This window comes from Chamaea fasciata, unplaced genomic scaffold (genome assembly GCF_029207755.1).
Source record: "Chamaea fasciata isolate MVZ Bird 193981 ecotype frontalis unplaced genomic scaffold, bChaFas1.0.hap1 SCAF_1, whole genome shotgun sequence".
NCBI lineage: Eukaryota > Metazoa > Chordata > Aves > Passeriformes > Sylviidae > Chamaea > Chamaea fasciata.
The window spans coordinates 59,822,164-59,845,673 of NW_027094086.1; the positions used below are offsets into that span (position 1 = coordinate 59,822,164).

At 36.7% G+C, this 23,510-nt stretch overlaps 2 protein-coding genes across 9 annotated transcripts in view; one reads left to right on the forward strand and one right to left on the reverse strand.

Moving 5' to 3' along the window:
* Window positions 1-18,849, forward strand: part of ZNF236 (zinc finger protein 236) — a 72,585-nt gene extending 53,736 nt beyond the window's left edge. For 3 of the 5 annotated variants that reach the window (XM_066184539.1, XM_066184552.1, XM_066184544.1), the window contains 10 exons: window positions 1,098-1,243; window positions 2,457-2,697; window positions 3,405-3,584; window positions 4,106-4,258; window positions 4,884-5,074; window positions 6,684-6,815; window positions 8,007-8,204; window positions 14,537-14,666; window positions 17,535-17,711; window positions 18,144-18,849. In XM_066184539.1, coding sequence (XP_066040636.1) covers window positions 1,098-1,243; window positions 2,457-2,697; window positions 3,405-3,584; window positions 4,106-4,258; window positions 4,884-5,074; window positions 6,684-6,815; window positions 8,007-8,204; window positions 14,537-14,666; window positions 17,535-17,711; window positions 18,144-18,271 — 1,676 coding nt within the window. In that variant the 3' untranslated portion in view covers window positions 18,272-18,849. Of the gene's footprint in view, window positions 1-1,097; window positions 1,244-2,456; window positions 2,698-3,404; window positions 3,585-4,105; window positions 4,259-4,883; window positions 5,075-6,683; window positions 6,816-8,006; window positions 8,205-8,313; window positions 8,731-14,536; window positions 14,667-17,534; window positions 17,712-18,143 lie in introns of those variants that run through there. The other 2 variants (XM_066184542.1, XM_066184555.1) reach the window with 2 other exon arrangements.
* Window positions 18,850-21,568: 2,719 nt separating this feature from the next.
* Window positions 21,569-23,510, reverse strand: part of MBP (myelin basic protein) — an 83,748-nt gene continuing 81,806 nt past the window's right edge. For all 4 annotated transcript variants that reach the window (XM_066184570.1, XM_066184565.1, XM_066184561.1 and 1 more), the window contains one exon: window positions 21,569-23,381. In XM_066184570.1, the coding sequence (XP_066040667.1) occupies window positions 23,325-23,381 (57 nt within the window). In that variant the 3' untranslated portion in view covers window positions 21,569-23,324. The remainder of the gene's footprint in view (window positions 23,382-23,510) is intronic.

Consider the following 23,510-nt stretch of genomic DNA (forward strand, 5'->3'; position numbering starts at 1 on the left):
TGCTAATTTCTGAATTTTTTTCAGGTATTTTTTGTGTAAGTGCTCATTGACCCAATGTTTGTGTAAGTGCTCAGGTAAACTTGGGACAGGGACAATTTTCAGAGCAGAATAGTGTTAAGGTGTCTGGAGACCTGCCTTGGTACTCTTAAATGTACTACTTAAATCGTGGGTCTTGGACTGTCTGTCATTTCTGGAAGCGAGACTTTGATTTTATGTGCTTTGGCATGTTTTCATGTCTGTGATTTTGCAGCTATGCCCACAAATTTAGAGTATTATATCAGTCTCATATTTAACTGTACCCATTCCTGCTTATCTGATTTGACCTAAAGTGTTGAATAAAACCAACAAATTGTTGATGTTCAGAAGATACTGGTGTTATTTGACAAGCACAGTTAGTGATAAAACCTATGATGAAAAATCAGTTGATGTTTGCTTGGATTTTTGAACATAGTAAGGAGGAGTGTTTAGGTTGTTCAGATGTCCTTGAAAGAGGACTTCTTCAATTGAGACTAGTAATGTGGGTTTTGGCCAGAGCAGGTATTTTTTGGGTGCATTGTAAACCAGATTTATTATACTAAAGAATGCTGAAGAGGGATGGATAGGTGTTTTTGAAGCATCAGCCAAAGGAAATTGGTTGATCACATTCAAGGTGTTTGGAGAAGAAGGTACGTCAAACACAAGATGACTTTTTCCATATGTTCTCTCAAAAGGTTTTGTAGAGATGATCTATTCAACTTTTGAAATTAGAATTTTAAAATTCTTTCAAGTTCTAAACACTTTTGGATTTCAACTGCTAATGCACCTTTATTTTCATCCATGTAAATGCAGAGGATGAACTTTCACGGTTTGATACTGAACCGTGTCTGTGCTGTGCGAAATGTGTCAGTAACTTTCATGTGTATGTTCTGAGTCAGAATGTAAAACAGGCAATCAGATTACTTTATCATCAAATTATACACTTGAAATTATCTTCCTTGTCGTAAATAAATGTGTGCGTACATAGCTTTTTATTGATTTAATTTATATGAATAAGCACACTGAAAGGTAGTCAGTAATGGTAAATAAAAACATTACAATATAACTGTTTTCTTTGGTAGCTGGAGGTGACTTAACTGTGTCCTTGACAGATGGTAGCTTGGCCACTCTTGAAGGAATACAGTTACAGCTTGCTGCTAATCTGGTTGGACAAAATGTTCAGATTTCTGGAATAGATGCCACTGGTATTAACAACATAACATTACAGGTAAGTTGCTCACTGTTCCTTGCCTTTAATTCTGCAGAGTCACTTTGAGGGTTGAAGGAAGTTCACGGAGCTTACATAGTTCTGGAAGAGTTCCCTTGAGTTGAACGAGCTAGTAACATACTGTATCACTTGTACAGTGTTAGAAGACTTAAAAAATAGCTGCACATTGGGATATTTTTCTGGTTTGGTTTCTTTCCTTTTCATTTTTTTCAGTTTTTTTTACCACTTGGGGATTTTACAGACTGCTTTAAAATGTATATTTTTTTCTTTTAACTGTATTTTGTCTTTACACTTCAAAAGTAGTTTAGGTTCCCACCCAACCCCCAAAAGGCACCCACCCCTGAAACAAACCCAAATAATTGCACAGAGAGTGTTCTTTTCTAAACATAAGGCATTGTGTTACTTTGCAAGTGTTTAATAGGTGAATTCACAATTTGAATTCCCATTGAGCTTGTCAAAGGAATGACAGAAAGAGGTGAGATGATTGCATTTAAAAGTTCTTGAGAGGTGTGAAGCACTGATTTTCTTGAATTTGGCTGTGTTTGATCAGTTGCACAGAATTACTGATGTTGGGGGAGCCGTCTGGAGGTCACCAGGTACAACCCCAAGGTCAGGGAAGGGACATCTGCAGAATTGCATTGAGTTGCTCATAGTCCCTCTGCTCAAGGAGTTTTTCACGTAAAATTAAGACATTTTCATTTTGTTTTTTTCAACTGCTGAACATCTCTGAAGAGGAAAATGTCTTATCTTTAAGTATAGAGAACAGCTGTTGGCTTGTGAAATGAGACCTTAATGACCCCTAGGAGCTGAAAAATTAAATAATTTCGGGTATCAATCTTCTCTCTGCTATATGCCTTTTCACTTTTAAGGGCTTGGAGACAGTGATAAGCATTACATGCACTAATAGGACAGTACAGAATACCAGCAGTGTGTTTACCTGGGGCCAGGCATGCTGATATATAACTGATGATGATTTCCCAAACATTTTGCTGAAGAAAGGGAGGGAAAGTGAATCTAAATAGACTGATCACTTCAGAGCTTGGCTGTATACAGACACGTGTAAACTAAATTTAAGTTTTAAATTGTTAATTATAAATTTTCAGCACTGTGTATACTTTCTATGCAGTAAACATGTATTCTGGACTTGTGTTAAGAATATTCATTTAACCCTGTTTATTAGCTAGAGATTGATTGCTGAAAACTTGTTTTTCAGATCGATCCAAGTATCCTACAGCAGACATTACAGCAGAGTAATTTACTTACTCAGCAGCTGACTGGAGATCCCACCATGGCTCCACAAAATCCCTCTCTCCAGGCAACAGAAAATGCAGTGCCAGCTAATGTGGTTATTCAGCCCATATCAGGCTTGTCTTTGCAGCCCACAGTAACATCTGCTAACATGACAATAGGGTCCCTGTCTGAGCAGGAGTCTGTGCTGACAACCAGCGCTAATGGTAAGCACTGTCAGTAGTTTTATTGTGCATTCAATTTCTTAATTTTACTCAGGGTATTACTCGCAGTGAGAAAATGTCACCCTCCCTGCCTCCCCCCACTCCCACCAAATACTTCATATTAATAAAACAAACTAGCAGTTCTTGCTTAAGCATCTTCAGCAGATTTTACAGCTTTGTGTTACCCTTTCTTAATATAGTTTTTTTCAGAAGGTGAATTAGTGAGTAGGTTTAGATTAGAATTGGGAAGAAATTCTTTACTGTGGAGGTGGTGAGGCACTGGAATAGGTTGCCCATAGGAGCGGTGGATGGCCCATCCCTGGAAGTGTTCAAGGCCAGGTTGAATGGGGTATTGAGCGGCTTGGTGTAGTGGAAGTTGTCCCTGCCCATGACAGGGGACTTGGAACCATGTGATCATTAGGGTCCCTTTGAACCCAGGCCATTCCATGGTTCCATATAATAAAAATACTTAAGAACTTCCATAGTTTTCAGCAAAATGCAAAACCTTCGTTCTGAAAATCTTAACTGCAGAGGAGTAAATTGGATGTGAAAGAAATTTATACTTTATACTGCAAGTTCTAGCATCCCCCCTTGGGTGCATCGATTATAGTAGCTCAGAAAATAATGTATAAATTGCTCTAAAAAGTTATGTCAAAAATTTCACCGAAGGATATTCATGGAATTTTTTTTGTTCTATCACTTTCATTTAGGTGGACAAGACATTACTCAAGTCATGACTTCACAGGGTATGGTGTCATCTACAAATGGACAACATGAGATAATGTTGACCATAAATAATTCCAGTTTGAGTCAAGTTCTAGCTCATGCTTCAGGTTCTACTACTGCGACCTCATCAGGAAGTCCTCAAGAAATCACTCTTACAATATCGGGTTTGTGTTTTTAAAAATCTTTAATGATACCAGATCTCTATTTCATAAAGTACTTATATGGTAGGATACAAGGATTTTCACAGTCCACAGTTTTCTTATGGTATATTTTTCTTGTATTTATAAGCTTTAAAAGATGCTCCCCAAATCCACATTTGAAACCCAAACACATTTGTTTTGAGAACGCGTTCGATTGGTTCACTCTTTTATTTATAGCCTCAGTTAACAGCTGGATTTTTATAGCTTGATCAAGCTGGTGCTTTGAATCCAGATTCAAGTAAGATCCATACTTGTCTAAATATTACTAGTCTCAGGTATTTGTGTACATGTTAGTATCTGGATTTGCATAATCACATCTGTATTAAAAACATGTCAAACCACTGCATAAAAATCTTCATGTGTAGAAATTAATTTTATGATTTGGTTGTATTTTCTACTTTTATTGTTTCATGATCTATTATAAGAAAAGTAGCAGAATAATGTTGAGATGAATTCCAGTTACAATAGGACTTACTTCTCTTCAGGCCAAGATCTTATTCAGCATAATTCTGGAAGCACTGATCTGAACGCTGGCTTAAGGCTGACAGCACCAACCATCAGCAGTCAGACTACAGGTGCTACATTAACTATAAGCAATGACCAGCTTCTTTCTCAGGGCCCTTCACTAAATGCTCCAGGTATGCATACAACCATTTTTCTATTTGAAAATAATATTTTGTTTAAAAAGTAAATACTAGAATGAAACGGTATAATCTTGCATGTCATGATGCAGGAACTTCAAGCGTTTTGTGTGTTTTCTCACAAGCTTTAAATTGTTATGTCAGTTTAAATGAACTTTGTTCCACACAGTAATAAAACAATGAAAACAAGAAGACATGTATTAAATTAGTGCTTTGAGGCAATTAGAGCAGTACTAAGAGTTATATCTATAACCTGGAGTACGACAAAATCTGGTACCTTTGCTGCAGAAGTGATAAAATACCAGATTTGCTCTAGTACTCAAATTTTTAGATTTTAAGTAGGTATATGAATTTCTACCTATATATGTTTGTATATGCATGTGACTACTTCTGAGTGCAATACTGTGTTCATCAAACTACGTTTAAATGCAATTTTTCTAATTTTATCATCTGACCGACAACTTTAGGTTCTTGATTAGCCATTTAACTGATTTTGTTGATTCCACAATAGAAAGTCCTAGCAATGAGAAACAGAAATTACTAAGTTTACTTAAAATAAATTTGCAGTTTAGTGTTTATGTATGTAACAGGTTTTTTTTTAATCACTTCGCATATTATCCAGAACTTAATACGACCGGGGGAACAAACCTTCCTCCAGCAACACCCATATCTCAGTCTGCAGTTTCTGCACAGAATTTGGTAATGTCTTCATCAGGAGTTGGAGGAGATGGTAGTGTCACTTTGACTCTTGCTGACACTCAAGGAATGTTGTCAGGTGGTCTTGATGCAGTTACACTTAATATCACTTCGCAGGTAAGATGCTTTTCTGAACTGACAGATAAATTTGTTTCTATCTTACAGAGCGAGAATTGGAGAGATTTTGCTTAGAAAGTAATTTTGTCCTATAAATACATAATATTTGAAAATTTAGTTAATTTTCCTCCTTTGTCAGCCGTGTGTGTATAGAGTCTAGAAACATGAACTGTTTGAGCAGAAGTACAGATAAATTTTGCAGGGTTGTTTGTTTTCTTAAATGAACAGATAGGTTCTACTGTTTCAAACATGGTTTGAGATCAGTTTTCGGTGTTAGACTATGTACTTCATTGTCACTATTCAGTAATACAGCTTAGTACTCCTAAATAAATTATTTCATATGGTAAATTTTTCTTTTCCTACTTTAGAATGGGAGAGTTGAACAGCAGTTGTGACAGTTCTTTTCACAGCAAGGAGCAGGACAGAATTTAATTGACTATCTTTAATAACAGGTGGCATTATGAGAAATTTTATTTAAATGATGCTGTATGTACTGTCATCTCCCCAGTAACCCTATTATTAGCTTCTTGGTGTTATCAAGAGCCAAAGACACATTGTCAAATCAAATCTGTAGAGTTGGGAGATAAAAAAATAATATTAAAAGACTACAAAGTGAAAATGGGTTGTCTGGTTGACATTTTTAAGTAGGTTTTACATCTGAAAACTTGGGCTGTGTCTTCTATTTTCTTGGCTTAACTAGGTTTAGATTGAGTATTGTTTACTTTCTGACCTGAGTTAAAGTGTGTAAATGTATACAAATTAAATGCTATTTTTCTTGCATGTGTTGTGATTAAAACCGGTGAAGCAAAATTATATGCTTCCCTCTGCGGTTTTTCTCTGGAGAAAGAAAGAAAAGATTTCTTAAATAACTCTTATGGTATGTTTGTGATTTCTGGTATCACAGAGTAACAAAGCAGAACATCGTTTCATGTCAGGCTTTGTAATAATTTAAGTGATTACAATTGGCAGTGTTGTTGTTTATTAATAAGATCCCATGCCTCCTGTTAAGAAAAGCATAAATAAAATTGAAACATTGAAGAATAATGATTGCTATGCAAACACAGTTTATGTTGCAAGAAATCATAGTGAGTGAACAGGTAGTATGTAAAAGAACTGTGTTTCCTGGCAAAATTGAAAAGTCATTTAAAGTAGTAAGATACTCATAATCATATATCCTAAGTAGTGATTTTGTATCATGATTTCATGGGGCTTGGAACTGTCTTTAATCAAGAGATTTAAATAAAGGAAGATACTGTGGGAAGGCCATGCAGGAGAGCAAACTACAGGGGTTGAAGAAAGGCAACAGAAGGCTAAAACATTCAGCATTTCAGGCAAGGCTGATAAAAAATCGGAACTGAATCTAGTCTTAAAAACTTCCAGCTGTTGTTACCCTTAAATGCTTAGATATAAATTTAAAGGAGAAAAGGAGGGAAAACAGTCGCATTTGTTCAGGTAGGATTCTGAAATGTTTCTTTCTAAAGGAAAGAGAAAAGTACTGTTTAGGTGGGAAAACTTACGTTACTACAGTTAGCTGTTTAATACTTTTAAATAAACTTTTTAAGTAAGCTTTTTAAATAAACTTTTTTTTTTATGCTCCCCTCTCTGTCAGGGTCAGCAGTTCCCTGCTATACTCACAGATTCCAGTCTTGCTAGCCAAAGTGGATCAGGATCACAGCAAGTCATACTGGTGAGCCATGCACCCCATTCAGAACCTGCAAACTCTGATGAAATAACATATCAGGTAAATACTATACATTTCAGTATCTTTTGTGGTAAAGGACTGTCATTTAATGAAAATACTGGAATAATTTCTTTCTATCTTGAATTATGAAGGCTAATGTCGTTCCCAAACAAGGGTGTCTTTCATATATATATATATATATATATATATATATATATATGTGCACACAAAAAAGAAATGTAATTAATGATGTGTTTCTACAAATCACATAATCATGTGCCCAACACAGACTGCTCCAAAAATTTCTGAGTAAATTGGTATTTATATAATAAATATAATAATATTTATTATTTATATAAATAAATTTATATGATAATATATTGTTATTATTATATAATAAATTTATATAATAAAGGCATTAAATAATAAATGCCTTTGAATCACAATTGAAACTCCTACATGAGTAATACGATTTTGGTATTAAAAAAAAGTGTTTCAGATTTGTTTTCTTGAAGGCAAAATGAATGTTTTCAACCAGTCTGGGAGGGCAAGCTCTAAAATAGGAGAAAAGGGTGAGGCAGATGGTGACTTTGTTGCTTTCTGTGTTACTGTACTTAAGATTCTTCTGTATCTATAAAGTTGAATTTGGTATCAAAAAGGAATTTGGTATTAAATTATCTGAAGAAAGTAGTTTTTCTAGGTAGTTCTTACTAATTAAAGCAATAATGCAGCACACCACCATCCAATTCTATCAATTTTTTGTTGTGTTTCAGTACTTCTGGAGGTAGAGCTTTACTTCCTTATGAAAATAGAATCCCCAATAAAGAAGTTAAACAAACAGAAAATATTCTTCTCCTCTACAAAATCAGAGATAATTTTTTTTTCTGTCTGAAATGCTTTTGGCTTTGAATTTTGTTTGGTGACAAAGTGAGGATCATCTGAGATGTTCAGGAGCATAAAACTGAATGTAGAACAATACAGATACACACATATTCTATTTTTGATGTGTTAAGTCAATTTGATCATAGTTATTAATGTTGTTTTCTTAAAATACATACATGTGTCATTCTTTAGAGCCATGAAATAGAAGTTCATATTTACATATCACTGACTTCTTTTGTGTCTCTAAGTTGCTTGCAGATGCTCTCCAAAAATTTGTCATGCTGAGGTAGACTTTGAAAAATAAACCAATGTGGATGTGGTTTACGAAATTATGAAATTACCTGATAGTGTATTTGTAAATTGTTACAGGTGACAGAAGTTTCCCCTAATGTTACTAAAAACAGTCAAGCAGAAAAAGAAACTCGTGGGCACCAGTGTTTTGAGTGTAGCCAAACCTTTTATTCTGTCACCATGCTGACACACCACTGCAAAGAGGTTCATGGCAAGGAGCGAATACATGTTTGCCACATCTGCAATAAGGCCTTTAAGCGGGCAACACATCTCAAGGTACTTGGTAATAACAGTTGATTGTTCTCTTAACTCCTTTTCTTTTGGACTTTCTGTGATATTAACAAAAGGTACATATTAGCCCTTTGTCTCTGCTTTCCCTTTACAGTGTGAGAGTGTAGGATCATCCGCGGACGGCAGGGAGAAGGAATTCTGCTGACCTGAGATATTCTAGAATATGTGGTTTTATTGCATGGGTCTGGGTAAAAAGGGCCTTGCCTTCAGCCACCAGCCTCAGCTGAATGGAAGTCCCAAGAGAGAGCGAGAGGAAGAACAGGGGGGTAAGAGTTAAGAGAGAATGGAGCGAGGGAGCAAGGTGGCGGGGGTTAGAGAGCAAGGGGAAGAGGCAAGAGCGCAGGGAACAGAGAGGTAGAAGTAAGAGCCAGGAATAGAGAGGTTGAAGTAAGAGCCAGGAATAGAGAGTGAGGTCCTTCTTACAATGCATTATATCTCCTTTTGTGATGAATATTCTAATTTACAGTGACCAACCAATTCAAGACACAAAATCCTACAGAATCTACATATAGCCCATAAGAACTACTACGTTACCATACTATGTTATATTTTAAACTCTAAAAACTACTCTTTAGACTTTTCTGTTTTGCTACATTGACCTTTGGTTCCTTAGCTAGCAGAAAGGTATTGTTCAATCAAAAGGGATTCTCCTTTAGCTGGCCAGGCTATTGTTTTCAGGGTATGTAGTAACTAAGACTTGGTATCCTACAACTCAAAGCTTCCATTTCTATTATAGGTTTCATATTTTCAGAATCTTTTGCTAAACAATCATATTCATAAGGTTTCCCTGATTCATCTTTCCCAACATGAGAGGTGTGCATCTGAAAGAGGGAGTCTAAGTGATAATGTGTGCATGGATAGAGAGCTCTCTTCTGGAGCACGGAGAGGATTTTAATGCATATATTGACTACAGAGTGAAAAATGTTAATGCCTGTCATGCAAGTAGTAGTGTCAGGAAAAGACTTCACTTACTTGATTTCCATGTGAATATCATCAGTGCTAATCCTGATTTCCAGATAAGCTTTTGGTATCCCAGGAAGTTACCTGCTTTATAGTCTTAACATTTCATTTGTAGATGCTCTGTCATGTGAGTACAAGTGATAGAGGAAGCATTTATTTTAAAATGTCCTTACATTATTGCTGTTGTCTAGTGATATTTTCTCTGTTTTCTCTAGATTATGAACAACCTAATACTTCAAGTATTTTAAAAAAAATTAGTGGTATACCTAAGTTCTTAATTGGATTATAGAACGTTCCTGTTAGGAATATTGGGCTAGACAAGTGCTTTGTTCAGGCCAGTATCTTACCTCTGAGAGATACTTAAGGGAAGTAATTTCAAAAAGAGCTTTAAGAAAAGAGTAAACATGTAAGTTGCCCAGAATTTTGCCAGCTTCCCAGAATTTGTAGCAAGAAATTTTTGGAGCCAAAGGCAATGTATTTATATTCATTTCTATTATCTTTATATTTATATTAGCTTTTAGGAGAGTTCTTCAATAGATTTCCTTTAACTTTGATATAATATTTTAATGAAATATACTCTCTTTGTGAAGTTCACCTCCTTGGAGTGATCATGTCTGTCAACTAGACTACTGGAAACTATCATAAAATGTGTTTTATGATAAAACCTCTGAGTTAGAAGAAATTTTCCAGGAAAAAAACCAAAGGTGTCTTGATACTTGTTTTCCCTAAGTAATGATAACAGACTCCAAAAATCAGTCTCTCTTCAGTTTGTTTTCTTAGAACTGGACCCACCTTAAAGATATGACAAGATAACTTCCTACCCTAGTATGTCCCTCGGACTGTTATCCATAACGGTTTTTTCAGGATGGCAGCAATTGAAGTTGCAGTAAGAAGTTCAAGGGCACTCATAAGAGACTCCAGGGCCTTGGGACAGCTTGTTAAGGGATCAGAAGCACAAGTAATCTTTTCCTCTATCCTTCCAGTTGCAGGGAGTGGTGTAGGAAGAGTCAGGAAGAGCTGGCAGATCAATAACTGTCTCTGAGACTGGCATCACCAGCAGAATTTTTAGATGGAACATGTTTTAGATCATGGATTGGTCTACACAACAGCAGGCCTGCTGTGGATGGGTTACACTTTTCTCAAAGGGGGAAAAAGATCTTTGCTGAGGAGTTAGCAGAGCTTGTTGAGCGAGGTCATCTAAACTAAATTTGTAGGGAGGAAGGGATAAAACCAGACTTGCTGGAGATAAGCTTGAGGGCAGCACGCCAGTGTTTGGGGGTTGGTGTGCCAGTGAGGCCCTACAAGCTCTACCCCAATGTGCTGAGTACACTGTAGTGCATTTGAAATGTCCCTGTGCTGGTGCTGCAGCGCTGTAGCCATCTCAGTAGAGGTAGGGGAGATGGTCAGTGAGCTGCTACACCACTTAGACATGCTCAGGTTGTTTATAGGACTGGATGGAATCCACCCAAGGGTACCAAGGGACCTGTCAGAAGAGCTTGCCAAGCCACTTTCAGTCATTTATGGTTGATGGTTAGCAGTGCTGGCTAACCAGGGAGGTCCCAGTTGACTGGATCTTAGCACCTGTGATGCCCATCTACAAGGGCTGGAAGTAGGATGTGGGAAACCACAGGCCTTTCAGCCTGATCTCAGTGCCAGGAAAGGTTATGGAGCAGCTCATCTTGAGCACCATCATGTGGCACATTCAGTACAGCCAGGAAATCACAGGAAATCAGGCACAGTCAGTATGGTTTCATGAAAAGCAGGTCCTGCTTGAGTAACATGATTTCCTGTGACAAAGTGACTAGCTTAGTGGAAGAGGGAAAGGATGATGTCTACCTGGATTTCAGCAAAGCCTTTGATACTGCCCCCCACAGCATTTTCCTGGAGAAACTGACCAACATGGCTTGGACGGGTTCACTGTTTGCTGGGAAAAATTTGGCTGTATGTCCAGGCTTATAGGGTGGTGGTGAATGAAATTACATCCAACTCATGGCTGGTCACAAGTAGTGTTCCCCAGGGCTCAGTACTGGGATCAGCAATTCAAAATCTTTATCAATGATCTGGACAAGACAATAAAGTGCACTCAGTCATGCAGACAACACTGAGTTGGGCAGGAGTGTTGATCTGCTGGAGAGCAAGAAGGCTCTGCTGAGGGATCTGGACAGGCTGGATGAATTGTTTGAGGTTCAACAAGGCCAAGTGCCAAGTCCTGCCCTTGGGTCACGACAACCCAAGGCAGTGCTGGGGGCAGAGTGACTGGAAAGCTGCTGGTGGAAAAGTATCTGGAGGTGCTGATTGGCAGTGGCTGAACATGAGCCAGTGTGGGCCCAGGTGGCCAAGGAGGCCAATGGTGACCTGGCCTGGATCAGCAAGTGTGGCCACCAGGAGCAGGGCAGTGACTGTCCCTCTCAACTTTGCACTGGCAAGGCTGCACCTCAAATCCTGTGTTCAGTTTTGGACCCTCAGTTCAAGAAGGACGTTGAGGATCTGGAGTGTGTCCACAGAAGGGCAGTGGAGCTGGTAAAAGGTGTGAAGCACAATTCTTAATAGGAGCAGTTGAGGGAAGCTAGGGTTGTTTTAGCCTGGAGAAAAGGAGCCTGGGGGTCACTTAACACTCTCTACAACTACCTGAAAGGAGGTTGTGGCCAGGTGGGGGTTGGCCTCTTCTGCTGGGTAATGAGCAATAGGACAAGAGGAAATTACCTCAGTTGTGTTAGGGAAGGTTTAGATGGCAAATTAGGGAAAATTTCTTCACTGAAAGTCTTGTCAGGCACTGGCACAGTCTGTAAAGGAAAGTTATTTAGATGTGTAGATGGGGCACTATGGACAGTGTCTTAGCAGGCATAGTCTAGTGGTAGACTTGTCAGTGCTGGTTAACGGTTGGCTTTGGTCTTGAAGGTCTTAAAGGGCAGTATCATTTATCACTGGACCATCATGTACTAAACCAAATTCCACCCCTCATCTGACTCTTTTCTTTATCAGTGTGTTAATAGCAGCTTCAGCTGTGTGCAGCCTTTAACAGAAATTCAAAGATAAATATTGGAGTTTGACTTAGGATTTTGGGAAGAGTTTAGTGATCTGTTATTCATGGTCTTCATTTTATACTGATAGAATTCTGGAGGTCACCAAAAATATTAAGGGCACTACCAAACTTCAGGCTTTTCAGAAAAATCCAGTAAGAGGTAAGGGTGTCAGTGCTTAGATGCCAGTACTTAACTGTATGTGTTTTTTCCAGAGATGTCAGTACCAGCAGTTTCACAATTATCCACAAATCCTCTTTAGAGATCATGTACAAACACCTCCACCACCCACCCCAGTCCGAGTGTTAAGGCTTTTCAGTCCAGTGACTTCAGTTCCTCTTCTGATGTGGGCTACTGTCCTATTTTACAGCTTCAGAGAGGAGAATCTTAAGACATGCACAGTGACTAAACTGTCCAATTTCATATGAATATGTAGTGGAACTATCTGGAAGTTGACTGTTGATAGTAAATAAGGCACAGACATGATTCCAGGATGAAAGGAGAAAGGCCTTATCTTATTAAAACAATGGAATGAAATGACCTTTTTATTGCCACACTTTCAGAGGTGGTTACAATTAATGTTTCAGGAGTGATGGGGTATAAGAGTGGCAAACTACTGCGTGAGCCATTTCAAAGATGGTTTCCTGGACTTACTTTCTAATTAGATAATGCTTGTTTGCTACCCCAAGATAATTACTCTCTGATGAATATAAAAATCACACAAATAAAGTTGTAAAACATCACATGAACAATCAGTGCAATATTATGTCTATAAAGAGATGATTGCACTTCAGAGTGTTGCATTTCCGTGAACTATTTTCAAAAATATATTTGTTTTACAGAAAAAGTATAAAAGGTTCACATATCAGTGGAACGGAATTGCATCACAAACTGTTTCTTCAGAGAAAGTTAACAGAAAGTTTTACAGGGCTATCTGGATGTTACATTGCTTGCTTTCAAGTAGAAGATGGGGTGGGGCTTGTTGGGATTTGGAGGTTTGGTTTTGTTTGGTTTTTTGTTTGGGTTTTGTGGTGGAAGAAAGAAGCAACCGGCTTCAGATAATTTTTCTAAAGTAGGTCACAGTACGTTTCCACCATTCCAATGCTTGAGGGGGTAATGAACAAGATAAAACCAAAAGATTTGTTTATTTCCACCATAAGCAAGGGTTTAGGGATACCTGATTTTCTCAGAAGACCTTATATTATTTCCGTATAATACTCTATTATAATTACTGTGATAATATTCTTCCGTGTAACTGTCTCGCTGATTTTCCAGTGTAAACAAACTCTGCAGACACAGTTTGCTTCAGTTCGTGGAGTGAGGAATAGGACTTCATAGACCTCAAGAAGGCTTATTGTTTAGGTATAGTAAAGACTAATTAATAGTTTAGTCTGTAATCAAATAGACTAGAAAAGGATATCCACACGCATTTTAGAAAGTGGATAAATATTTCCACTACTACAGTACTATTCACAGACTGTTCTCGATTAGATTTTTTTAGTTATATATATATATATATATATATATATATATATATATATATATTTGTAATTTGAATTTTATATTGGTATTAATAAATAAATTAAAAAATAAAAAAAAAATAGATAACATAAGGTACTCTTCTAAATTTGACAAACACCTGGGCCCAGCATTAGTGTGTTAAAAACACTGAAATTAGAACTGGTATTGATGCTTCTTCATGAAGATAAAACATCCTGCTATCTTACCATTAAGAACCTTAGTGATTTTATTTTCTGGTGTTTTTTCAATTAAGAGTCCATTGTGAAGTGGTTCTGTTTGCATCTTGCCATCGTGCAGCTCTGTGTGTGTATGTTTCGATAGTTGCCTCTTTGAAGCCTGTACAGTTTGTCAGTGTTACCAGTTTGGGTGCTGAGGAATACCCACATGTCAGACAAGGAGGGAGATGGATCCTGTAGAAGAGAGGGGGGAAAAATCCCATGTTAGCTTACAATACACAGTTGTCAAAGTGCCTTTTTGTAGATGAACAGAGCATTTAAAGAACTCTGGTTTAGTATTTTATTTTGCTTCAGATAATTAATAAAGGGACTAATTATGCCAGTAAAGAAAGACATACAGTTATTGATGGAGCTTTTCAGAAGTGTAAAGATACTGATGGTTAGAGAGAGTTGATATGCAAAAATAATCTCCCATTTAAAAGAAAAAAAACCAAGGGAGGCTTCCATTTTCTTCCAGCTTGTCTGCTGACGACTAAGATCCTCTGCTTTTGTCTTCAAGGTGTGACTATATTTTTATTCAGTTAAGTACTGAAGTCTTTTTAAATGGTCTGAATTTTTTTTTTTTCCTGTGCTGGCTTAGGAACACATGCAAACCCATCAGGGTGGACCATCACTGAGTTCCCAGAAGCCTAGAGTGTTTAAGTGTGATACTTGTGAAAAAGCTTTCGCTAAGCCAAGTCAGCTGGAGAGACACAGTCGCATCCACACAGGTGACACCAGAAATTATTTTTATTTTGAGAGGTTTTCTTATGAATATCTGGGTGTTATATTTGGAGCCCTTGCTTATACTTTCAGCTAACTGCTTTTAAATATCAATTTAAGCTTAAAAAAAACAAGTAAATTTCTTACCTCAAATGTTTGGAAATTAAAAGGAGGAACAGCAAACTCGAAAACTTACATGCTTCTCTAAGCTGATCTATTTTTTAGGACCGTCCGTACTGCAGTGATAATGTGAGTGCATGAGCTTGTGTCTAAAGGTTTGTCAGCCTTTGAAACAGATTAATAAAAGCATATTTTAAAGCATTGTTTGAAGTGATTTAAAGGCACTGGTTATGATCATCCTCAAGCATATAGAAGAATGTGCAAATGAGGGATGTGATCAATGATAAACAGGGGATGGGTTTGGCTGCTGATACTCACTACTGTATGCAGTGCTTCATTGTCACTGAGCTACTTCCACAGGTCATCTGTTTCTAATGCCTGTGCTTTTAATTTGTTATGTTCTTTTCCACATATTGCACTTCTGTTATTTTCTTCAACAGCTAATCTATAAAAAGTCTATACTGACCTCTCCTAATGAGCCCTCATTTTTTGTGATGTAAGTGCTTTTCAGGTTGCAGCTTCTGCCCTGCCATAAGTTGAAAGCTGTACATAGGATGATAGCCCAGCTGCCCTCCCTGTCACCTTCTGTGCCTGACAAACATTCTTCTTAAGAGCATGAGTTCTAAATATAGGAGTCAGTTTTCTGAAACAAATTCTTTCTTTTCCCTACCACTGCTACCAATAAAGAGCTGTCATGGCTGCTCAACTTAAAGAGGACAGGGGAAAGTTACCTGTGTTGCTACTAAACTGGAGGAGACCAGTGCATTTAGCTGAATGTACTGTAGAATAAGAAGATTCCCTCAAAAGGGTGTCTCTCTCTTAGAGTGAGTAAACCAGAGCTTTCTCTTTCCCCAGCATCAAGCTGTTTTGTGGTTACTGTATTAGAAAGGAACATTCTTGGTTCTACTGTGGGTAGGAAAAGAGAAGCGGGAGTTAAAATCCAAGGAGATTAAAATACCATCAATAATTTGCCTTTTGCAAAACTGACTTAAATAACATAGACTCTTGAAAAGGATATTGTCTCCTAGTGTAAGGGTTCCACAAAATATGCAGGAACCAGAGAGACTACCAGCTGTCATTTTCTGTGCTTAGTTTCATTTCATGCTGCTGCCCTGTATAGGTGCAGAGTAGTTCAGGAAGGCTGAGAACAGAGCAGAGTCCCTTTATGGATCTCTTTCTCATAAATCTTCAGCATCATAGAAAGAGTTCTTTCTGTTTTGGAATGACTTGTAATTCACTCAGTAAATCCTTAGATATTTTTGGATTTCTTGTACTAGGGGGCTCATGTGCTAGGCTCTAACAGACCTTGCTAAATTCATATTTATTTTTGTGTTTCAACAATATCAGGCAACAGTAAGTCAATCCATATGATTGTAATTCTTTCAGAAGTGAGTGTTGTTTTAGAAATCACTCAAGACCAAAAGAGTGAAAATGTGCTGCACAGAAGTGTTTAGATGGATGCACTTACATAAACTATGACAAGAAAGGTTAGTCTAAATCTAAACTGACTTGTTTCCATAAAGGTACTGTCCTTGTCTGTGAGAGAGTGTTTGTGATTTCTATCTTGACTAAACATTTTTAACCATTTCTCATGGGTAACACCCACTGAATCAATGGCCAGAAGGAAAACCTCTTATTTCTCTGAATATCTCTAAATATCTGGTTATTTAGGATTTATCAGTGAAGAGTGGTTTGGTGAAATGTTGAAATTAGAGGGAAGCAGTTGCTTCCAGTTCTGCCAAAAACTCTGTGGTACTCCATTACACCAAAAAGGCTGTTCACCTTCACTGAATTAAAAAAATGAAATCAAAAGGAATCTTGAGGAAGCCTAGATTTCTCTTCAAACTAGTGAAAAAGTTGTTAGCAAAAATAGAAAGAAAATTTTTGTGCTTTAAAGGACCTTCTGTTGATTGTCTGAGGAGTTGGATTTGGCATGCAGGTGGGAGTACTAGCACACAGGTAATGAAGGGAGAGACATATTGGTCCTGTAAGGAAGATCTTGGAAAAGCGTTTTTATTCTTGCTTGTGCTTCATCTTGCTAAATAATAACATGAAGTATCTTAGAAAGTTTTTTTACAAGTCTTTAATGACATACAATGTGTTTATGTCAGAGGTTGTGGTGTTGAGTGTTGAAGCAAATGTTTGGTTTTGCAAAGCAGGTGTTTTTAATTTTTAAAATATTTTTAAGTTAATATGTTCTTGTGTTTATAGTTAGAAATCAGTAGTATTCTGGCAGAATTGGAACAATAAGCCTCTTTTGGTGCAATATGGGAATCACTAGTTGGTGTTGGCATAGGAGGCCACAAGTCTCATGTAGAATTACCAGGACATTTTTTTTGTTAACATATTTGACTTTTTAGTTTCTTAAAGGCATCAGCTTTGTTAATTCTAGTACATTGCTTTATCTGCACTACTCTGCATGATGTAGAAAGGTGATGCTTTCCTTGAGTACAGAAAAGTCAAATTGGTAAATTGATTTTTTTTTGTACCTCTATAAAATAACTTACTTAGCTGATAAATTGGATAGGAAAGATAATATCAGTGATTTAGTACTTATATAACAATTCTGACATTTAATTTGAGGTTTTTGCTGACAGTGTTTGCCGACAAGCTATAGCACTGTTTGGAGAAAGTTTCAAGGAAAATGATGATGTCTATTTCATTTCTAGATCATCTTGATAGTTTTTACTGAATTCCAAACTGTATTGCAATCTTAAAAGGAAAAATTATGAAATATGTTTTTCTTTCTTATAAAGGGGAACGGCCATTTCAGTGTACACTGTGTGAAAAGGCATTTAACCAGAAGAGTGCTCTTAAAGTCCACATGAAAAGGCACACAGGAGAGAAACCTTATAAATGTGATTACTGTGCAATGGGATTTACACAGAAAAGCAATATGAAACTGCATATGAAACGGGCTCATGGTTACACTGGTACGTAGCATGATTGTAGTACTGCTGAGGGCAGGAGTCCATATGTTTTGTTAGGAGAGGACAGAGAACTTCCCTTAAGTAATTGAGGAATCAAGCACTAAAAGCCAAAGACCAGAGTTGGTGAGCTAATAGTTGCACATGGAACCCAAAAATCAGGTTGAAACAGCAGTTTGTTGCTTTGTATGGTTCTTGGTTTTTTTTATGTGGACCCCTGTGTACAGAAATACAGAGTTGAAAAATTATTCCAGGAAAATAATATATTGTATTAAATTTTTTAAATTTTTTTTCCAAGACCATCTAATGAGTTTACAGTATCTGAAATAATTGTTATAATACTGTTCCCATCATGATTCCTTTATTTCCCAGTGCTGTATTTGCATTTTTCTTACACCAGATCATACTCACTTGCCTTTTTCTCTTGTACCTTGGCAGGACCTGTACAAGAGCCTGCGAGTCACCAAGAACAAGAAGGGGAAGACATTAGTCGTGCTCTGAATTTAGAAGAAGTGGTACAAGAATCTTCAAATGAATGGCAAAGTATAGGCAATGTTTTTCGATAACACCTTGAAATTTGAAAGTTAAAAATGTTTCTGGCACTTGAACTTTACAGTTAAAGCTTCAACCATTGAAGATACTAACAATAGAATAATAAACTAGAGGGTTTTTTTAATTATTTACAAAAGTTACCTAAAAGATGAATTCTTTTTTGTAAGCTTGTAGAAGAATATTGGGAAAACTTCATTTAATCTGTGCTAAGTTGTCTGTGAATCAATGAACTCAGGTAATAATGTATACAGTTTCACCTTTGAATTCACAGCCAGTATATCTATTTAAAAATAAACTGGAACTTTATATCAGAATGGAATGATTTCCATTTTTAATGGAGATGAAGAATAACTTCACAGGAAAATCATGAACCTGTCAGTCAACTATTTTTTTAATGTGTTTAAAGAAATAATTGAGATTGGAAACAAAGTGTTGCAGTTGATGATGCATGCAGTATAAAATAGTGGAGTTTTGCCCTTTTCTTTTTTTTTTCCTTACAAAGCACAGGAAAAGGCTGTATTTCTTTTGAAAGCTTTCTTTTTTTAATGCATTTTAAGAACTTGTTGGAAAAAAATAAAATTCTGCAAGCTCATGGCTTTTCTTGAGTTAAACTCTCGAGAGGGAGCATGTTCATTTTCATTCCAACCACAGAGGCAGATAGATGTTAGTTTTTACAGTAAAATGTTTTGGACTTGGCAATAATTACTTAAAAAGAATCTGAATGAGAAAAGGTTCCACTAAAAGCCTCTGTTGCTGTTTGCTGTACTGGGTCAGCAGGTCCATATCTGTGGAAAACAGCCATATACTAAATCTGTGAGGTAAACAAGTTCAATTTTGTGGTAACAGTGAGAAAGTTAGATGCACACTAGGTCACCTATACTATACAATGTTTCCCAGTGTTGTAAACAGTTATCATTTTGAATCTGTAAATTCCTTATTATTTTCTTTGTGGATTTTGGAAATATGTTACAATTATTTGTTGTTTAAGTCGTTTCAGCAGAACTACCTAGCTGACTGAGTATTGCTTTCAAAGGTGCCACTTGTTAAGTATATTCATAGCAAAGAAACACTGGAGTAAAAGCATAGTTGTCTTTTAGACATTCCAAAGACAGAAGCTGTTTCCTTATTTTTGCCTTGTTCTTTTGAATTTTATTTATGTTACATATATATAGATATATATATATGTGTGCTTATATATGTATATATATATATTTAAAGTTTATGAGCCTCTGTGTGGCCGGTCAGTATATTTTGTAAATACTCATCCCAGTTGCAAGGAGTTTATCTGTTCGGTTGCCACAAGTACTTCTAGATCAGTGGTGGATATGTTGTACTATTATTCAAACTTGGACTTCAATTTACTTTCTAAAAGATAATTGTTCTCAGATCCAAAAAGCCCTTTTATGTAAATATTGTCTATACTCTGTCTATGATACAAATTAGTTATTTCGGATGGCTGAAGCAAGAAATGGCTGTTGGTTTTGATAGGGCATCTTTTAATTCTTTTGTTAACTGTTCAGCATATGTATATAAGTAATATAGTTGGTGACATGAAAATAACACTTTTGTTATGTGGAATATTTAATTGAAAAACATACTAAATAATATTACTTTTTTCCAAATTCTGTTTCGTGTATTTTTTAAGCATATGATTCTGGATTCTAGGAGATTGGAAAAACTCTGTTTACAGAAGTGCATGTTTGAATATTAGATGTAAAGAATAAAGTCCTTCCAGCAGTGCCTTCCCTTCCAGGCAGCCTGTGAGTGTTTCAGCTGTTGAAGGAAGACATTATATTTTACAGTTGTCTGGCCTCATGGCATACCACACTGTTTATCTGTAATAATAGAGCAAAATGTGCTGTGTTGCATGTACCATGTATGAACTTTTTTCCCCTCTTATTTCAGGGAATAGTGCATAAATGCAAAGAGGTCTTGGAACTAGGTGATCTTTAAGGTCCCTTCCTCCCAGACCATTTAATGATTCTGTGATACTTGGTACACACAGCCTAAAAGCTGATCTCATGAGTAAAAAATGGCAGTTTTAAAGGGTAACTTCTCAAAGTGTTATGCCTTGGTTAGAGGCAGTGAGTCTGTAGCAATTCTTGAAAGTGTTAAATGAACAGTGTGAGTTATGGAGTCAGCTGACATTTTTCCTGAATTCAGTTTGCTACTCCTCCAGCACTTGGAAATCGTTTCAGCTACAATAATAGACTTCTAGAAATTTTCTTTTTAACATTGTGTTTGATTTGCTTCCCTGCATCCTCTTCCCCATGAACTTCAAGTGTCTTGATGGAGGTTTTTACAGCCTTGTTAAGATTGAGTTGGGGCTTTTCAGAGTAGTGTATGTGTTGGTGTTCAGAACAAATGCAGACAAGGTAACCAATATGTTGATATTTTCAAAAGCAGTGTTAAAGCAGATGTATTATTTAAGGAAGCAGAAGAACTGGTCCGAGGAGTGCTTGAAGTGCCACATTGTATAGTGGGTAAGTGAACAATGCTTGGGACAGCCTCTCTTCTTTCTGGTTCAATGCAGGAGTAGGCTTGTGCTGGCCTTGGGGTTTTTGGCTTGTGTGTCGGCTCACAATTTCCTTTGGTTTATGTCCGTTCCTTCAGTACATTAAATTATGCACTCCTGGTATTGGTTGCACATTGTGTTTCAGTAAAAATCCTTTGCTTACAAATCAAATGGCCATTTAAACTCCTGGTTTTCATCAAAACTACTAGTGTGTAGGCTAAGTTTTAATCTCTTTTTTGCTAAAACAATGCTTTCAAGTACTGTACCTATTCCTCTAAAGGAAGTAAATCCAAAAAAGCCACTTTGACGCTCTGAGAGAGATGACTGAGGGGAAAGAAGAGGGATGAAGGCAAGGAAGAAGTTTTGGTTAAATTCTGTTACTCTACAGTGCAGTATTTTGAAAGATGTTATTTCTCTGCGTTTTTTACCTTAAAATATTCTTTCACATTTTTGAGGGCTGTTTGTACCACAATTGCTTATGAGAAGGGGGCTGGTTTTTATGGCCTGTTCATAGATACTTTATGCCTTGCAATATCCCTCTGGCCTGTAGCTGTCACTCCAAAGACATTGGCATTCCATAATTCTTGTGTCCTATTGTCAGTCTTCTGGGCCATGCAATATCACTAGAAGCCTGTGTTCAGGGTCTGAACATTATTCATAAACTCTGCGAGGGGAAGGAGGGAAGGGGAGAATAAACCAAACAGACCTAAATATATATATAAATATATATACATATATATATATACACATATATATATATGTCATTTTCCTTTGTAAAAAACAAAACTGGCCCAAGTTTCATTTCAAGTTGATTACTTTATTTCAATAGTGACTATTTTTAAAAGCTGTGTTCCTATAAGAACAATATGTGTTCAAATTAAATCAACCATTACGTTGCAGAGTATACATCTGAATGAAGCTACAATAGAAAAATACACATAGCAACCAACGAAGATAATAGATGTAATATGTGTGTGTGCTTAATAATTTTGGCAGTTTTGTTTTCTTTAGTCTCTATGTATTTTCTATCATCTCATCTTCCATTGTTTCATATTAATGGACACTGATTTAAACCTACAATAGATTTAGATGTGAAATACAATTAACATATATATTTATAGGTAACTTTTACTGGGCACTTATTAGGAATGCTGTTTCAACCTAGGAAGCACTAACCGTAATCTACAGTGCATAGGCTAAAACTAAAAAAATAAAATAATTAATCAGACACTTAGATGACAGTTTGAAGAAATTGTAAGTTTAAGTAATAAAACAGTGCAATTCAGAAGAGCCTTTTATTTCCCTAAGTGTGGTTGGAAATACCATCTCCACGCATTCATTTTAGTAATTTGTGAACAATTCCTATCTAAATCTAACTAAGCTATAATTTATTTCTATGAGGCAACTACAATACAACAGTTAAATGTTCACAGTAGTTTACTATGAGTTTGCTTTGGTGCACTGCCCTTAATAGGCATCCAGGTGTTACTCAGGCAAAAGATGAGCCAATCAAATACAACACTGCTGCAATACCAAGAGAAAGTACCAAGAAATCGAACGTGAGATGTGCAGGACTGAGATACCGGTACTGAAGGGCTTTCTTTCAGAAATTAGACTTTTTTGTTTATATGCTTATTTACTTATTGTACTGCAAAGTTAATGCTGTTGCAGCAGAGTTTATGTGAAGCACCAGTGACATCCAGTGGTCACGTGCCATCTTAGATGTTTCTCTGGGAATATCCCTTGTTTTGTAACATTAGTCTAACTCAAATTTGAAATCCTCTTTCTCTCCCTCATCTACTCTTTATTCTAATGGTTTGGATGCAATCAGCAATTCATGGTGTGGAAAGAATTTCCTTATTGCTATTGCTCCACATCGTATTGATTCTTCAACATCTGCCCCCTCCCACACTTCACATACCTTGAACTCCCAATGTTTGATAAACCTTTCCATGACTGCCTAATCCTGTTATGAAAATAAATTATTCTGTGAGTGAGAGAAGGAAGATTAAAACAAAAAAACAAAACAAAAAAAAAAACAACAAAAGAAAAAAAAGAAAATTTGGATAAACAGTCCTTACAACTTCTGCACATACTGGGTTTGGGTTTTTTTGTTTTGTTTTTACCAGCAGTGTCTCAAAAATTCATTAACAGCAGTGCTCAGGATCCAAGACATCATAGCTCTTTATTTGTAATTCTGATGTTCACTAAAACGAAAGCAGAAGAGTTGAGCTTGAATTAGGTGCTTGGGGAGAAATAAAGGAGTCCAGCATACAGTTAGGGCATTCTGAAGAAGAATGGGTAAAGTCAGAGATCTTGTTACTTCACACAAAATAAGGAAAACATCTAGCAAAGCTACTTTTTGTGTTCCTTTCATTCAACTGTTGCTCAGGGATTGCCAATAGAAGTTTGTGTCATCTACTGCATGCAGAACCTACTTGGCATTAAGTAATGGATTGCATCTATCTAGGTAATTGTGGCAGCTGTTACTAATTTTAAGGCAGTTATATTATGAAGCAGAGTAAATGATCCTTGGATGGCATCTTGGAGCTTCAGCGCCTAGCAATGGGGGAACCAGACCGCGATCCAGGTCGGGACCCGGAGCCTCCCTGTGGAGGGAAGAACAGAGTTACATTAATTAGAAATTAATATATGTTTGGGGCTCTGCATTGAAGAACATCAATCTGTTTTAAGTATGACAAAATTTTGAATACTATCTAATGAAAATAGCCTGCAGT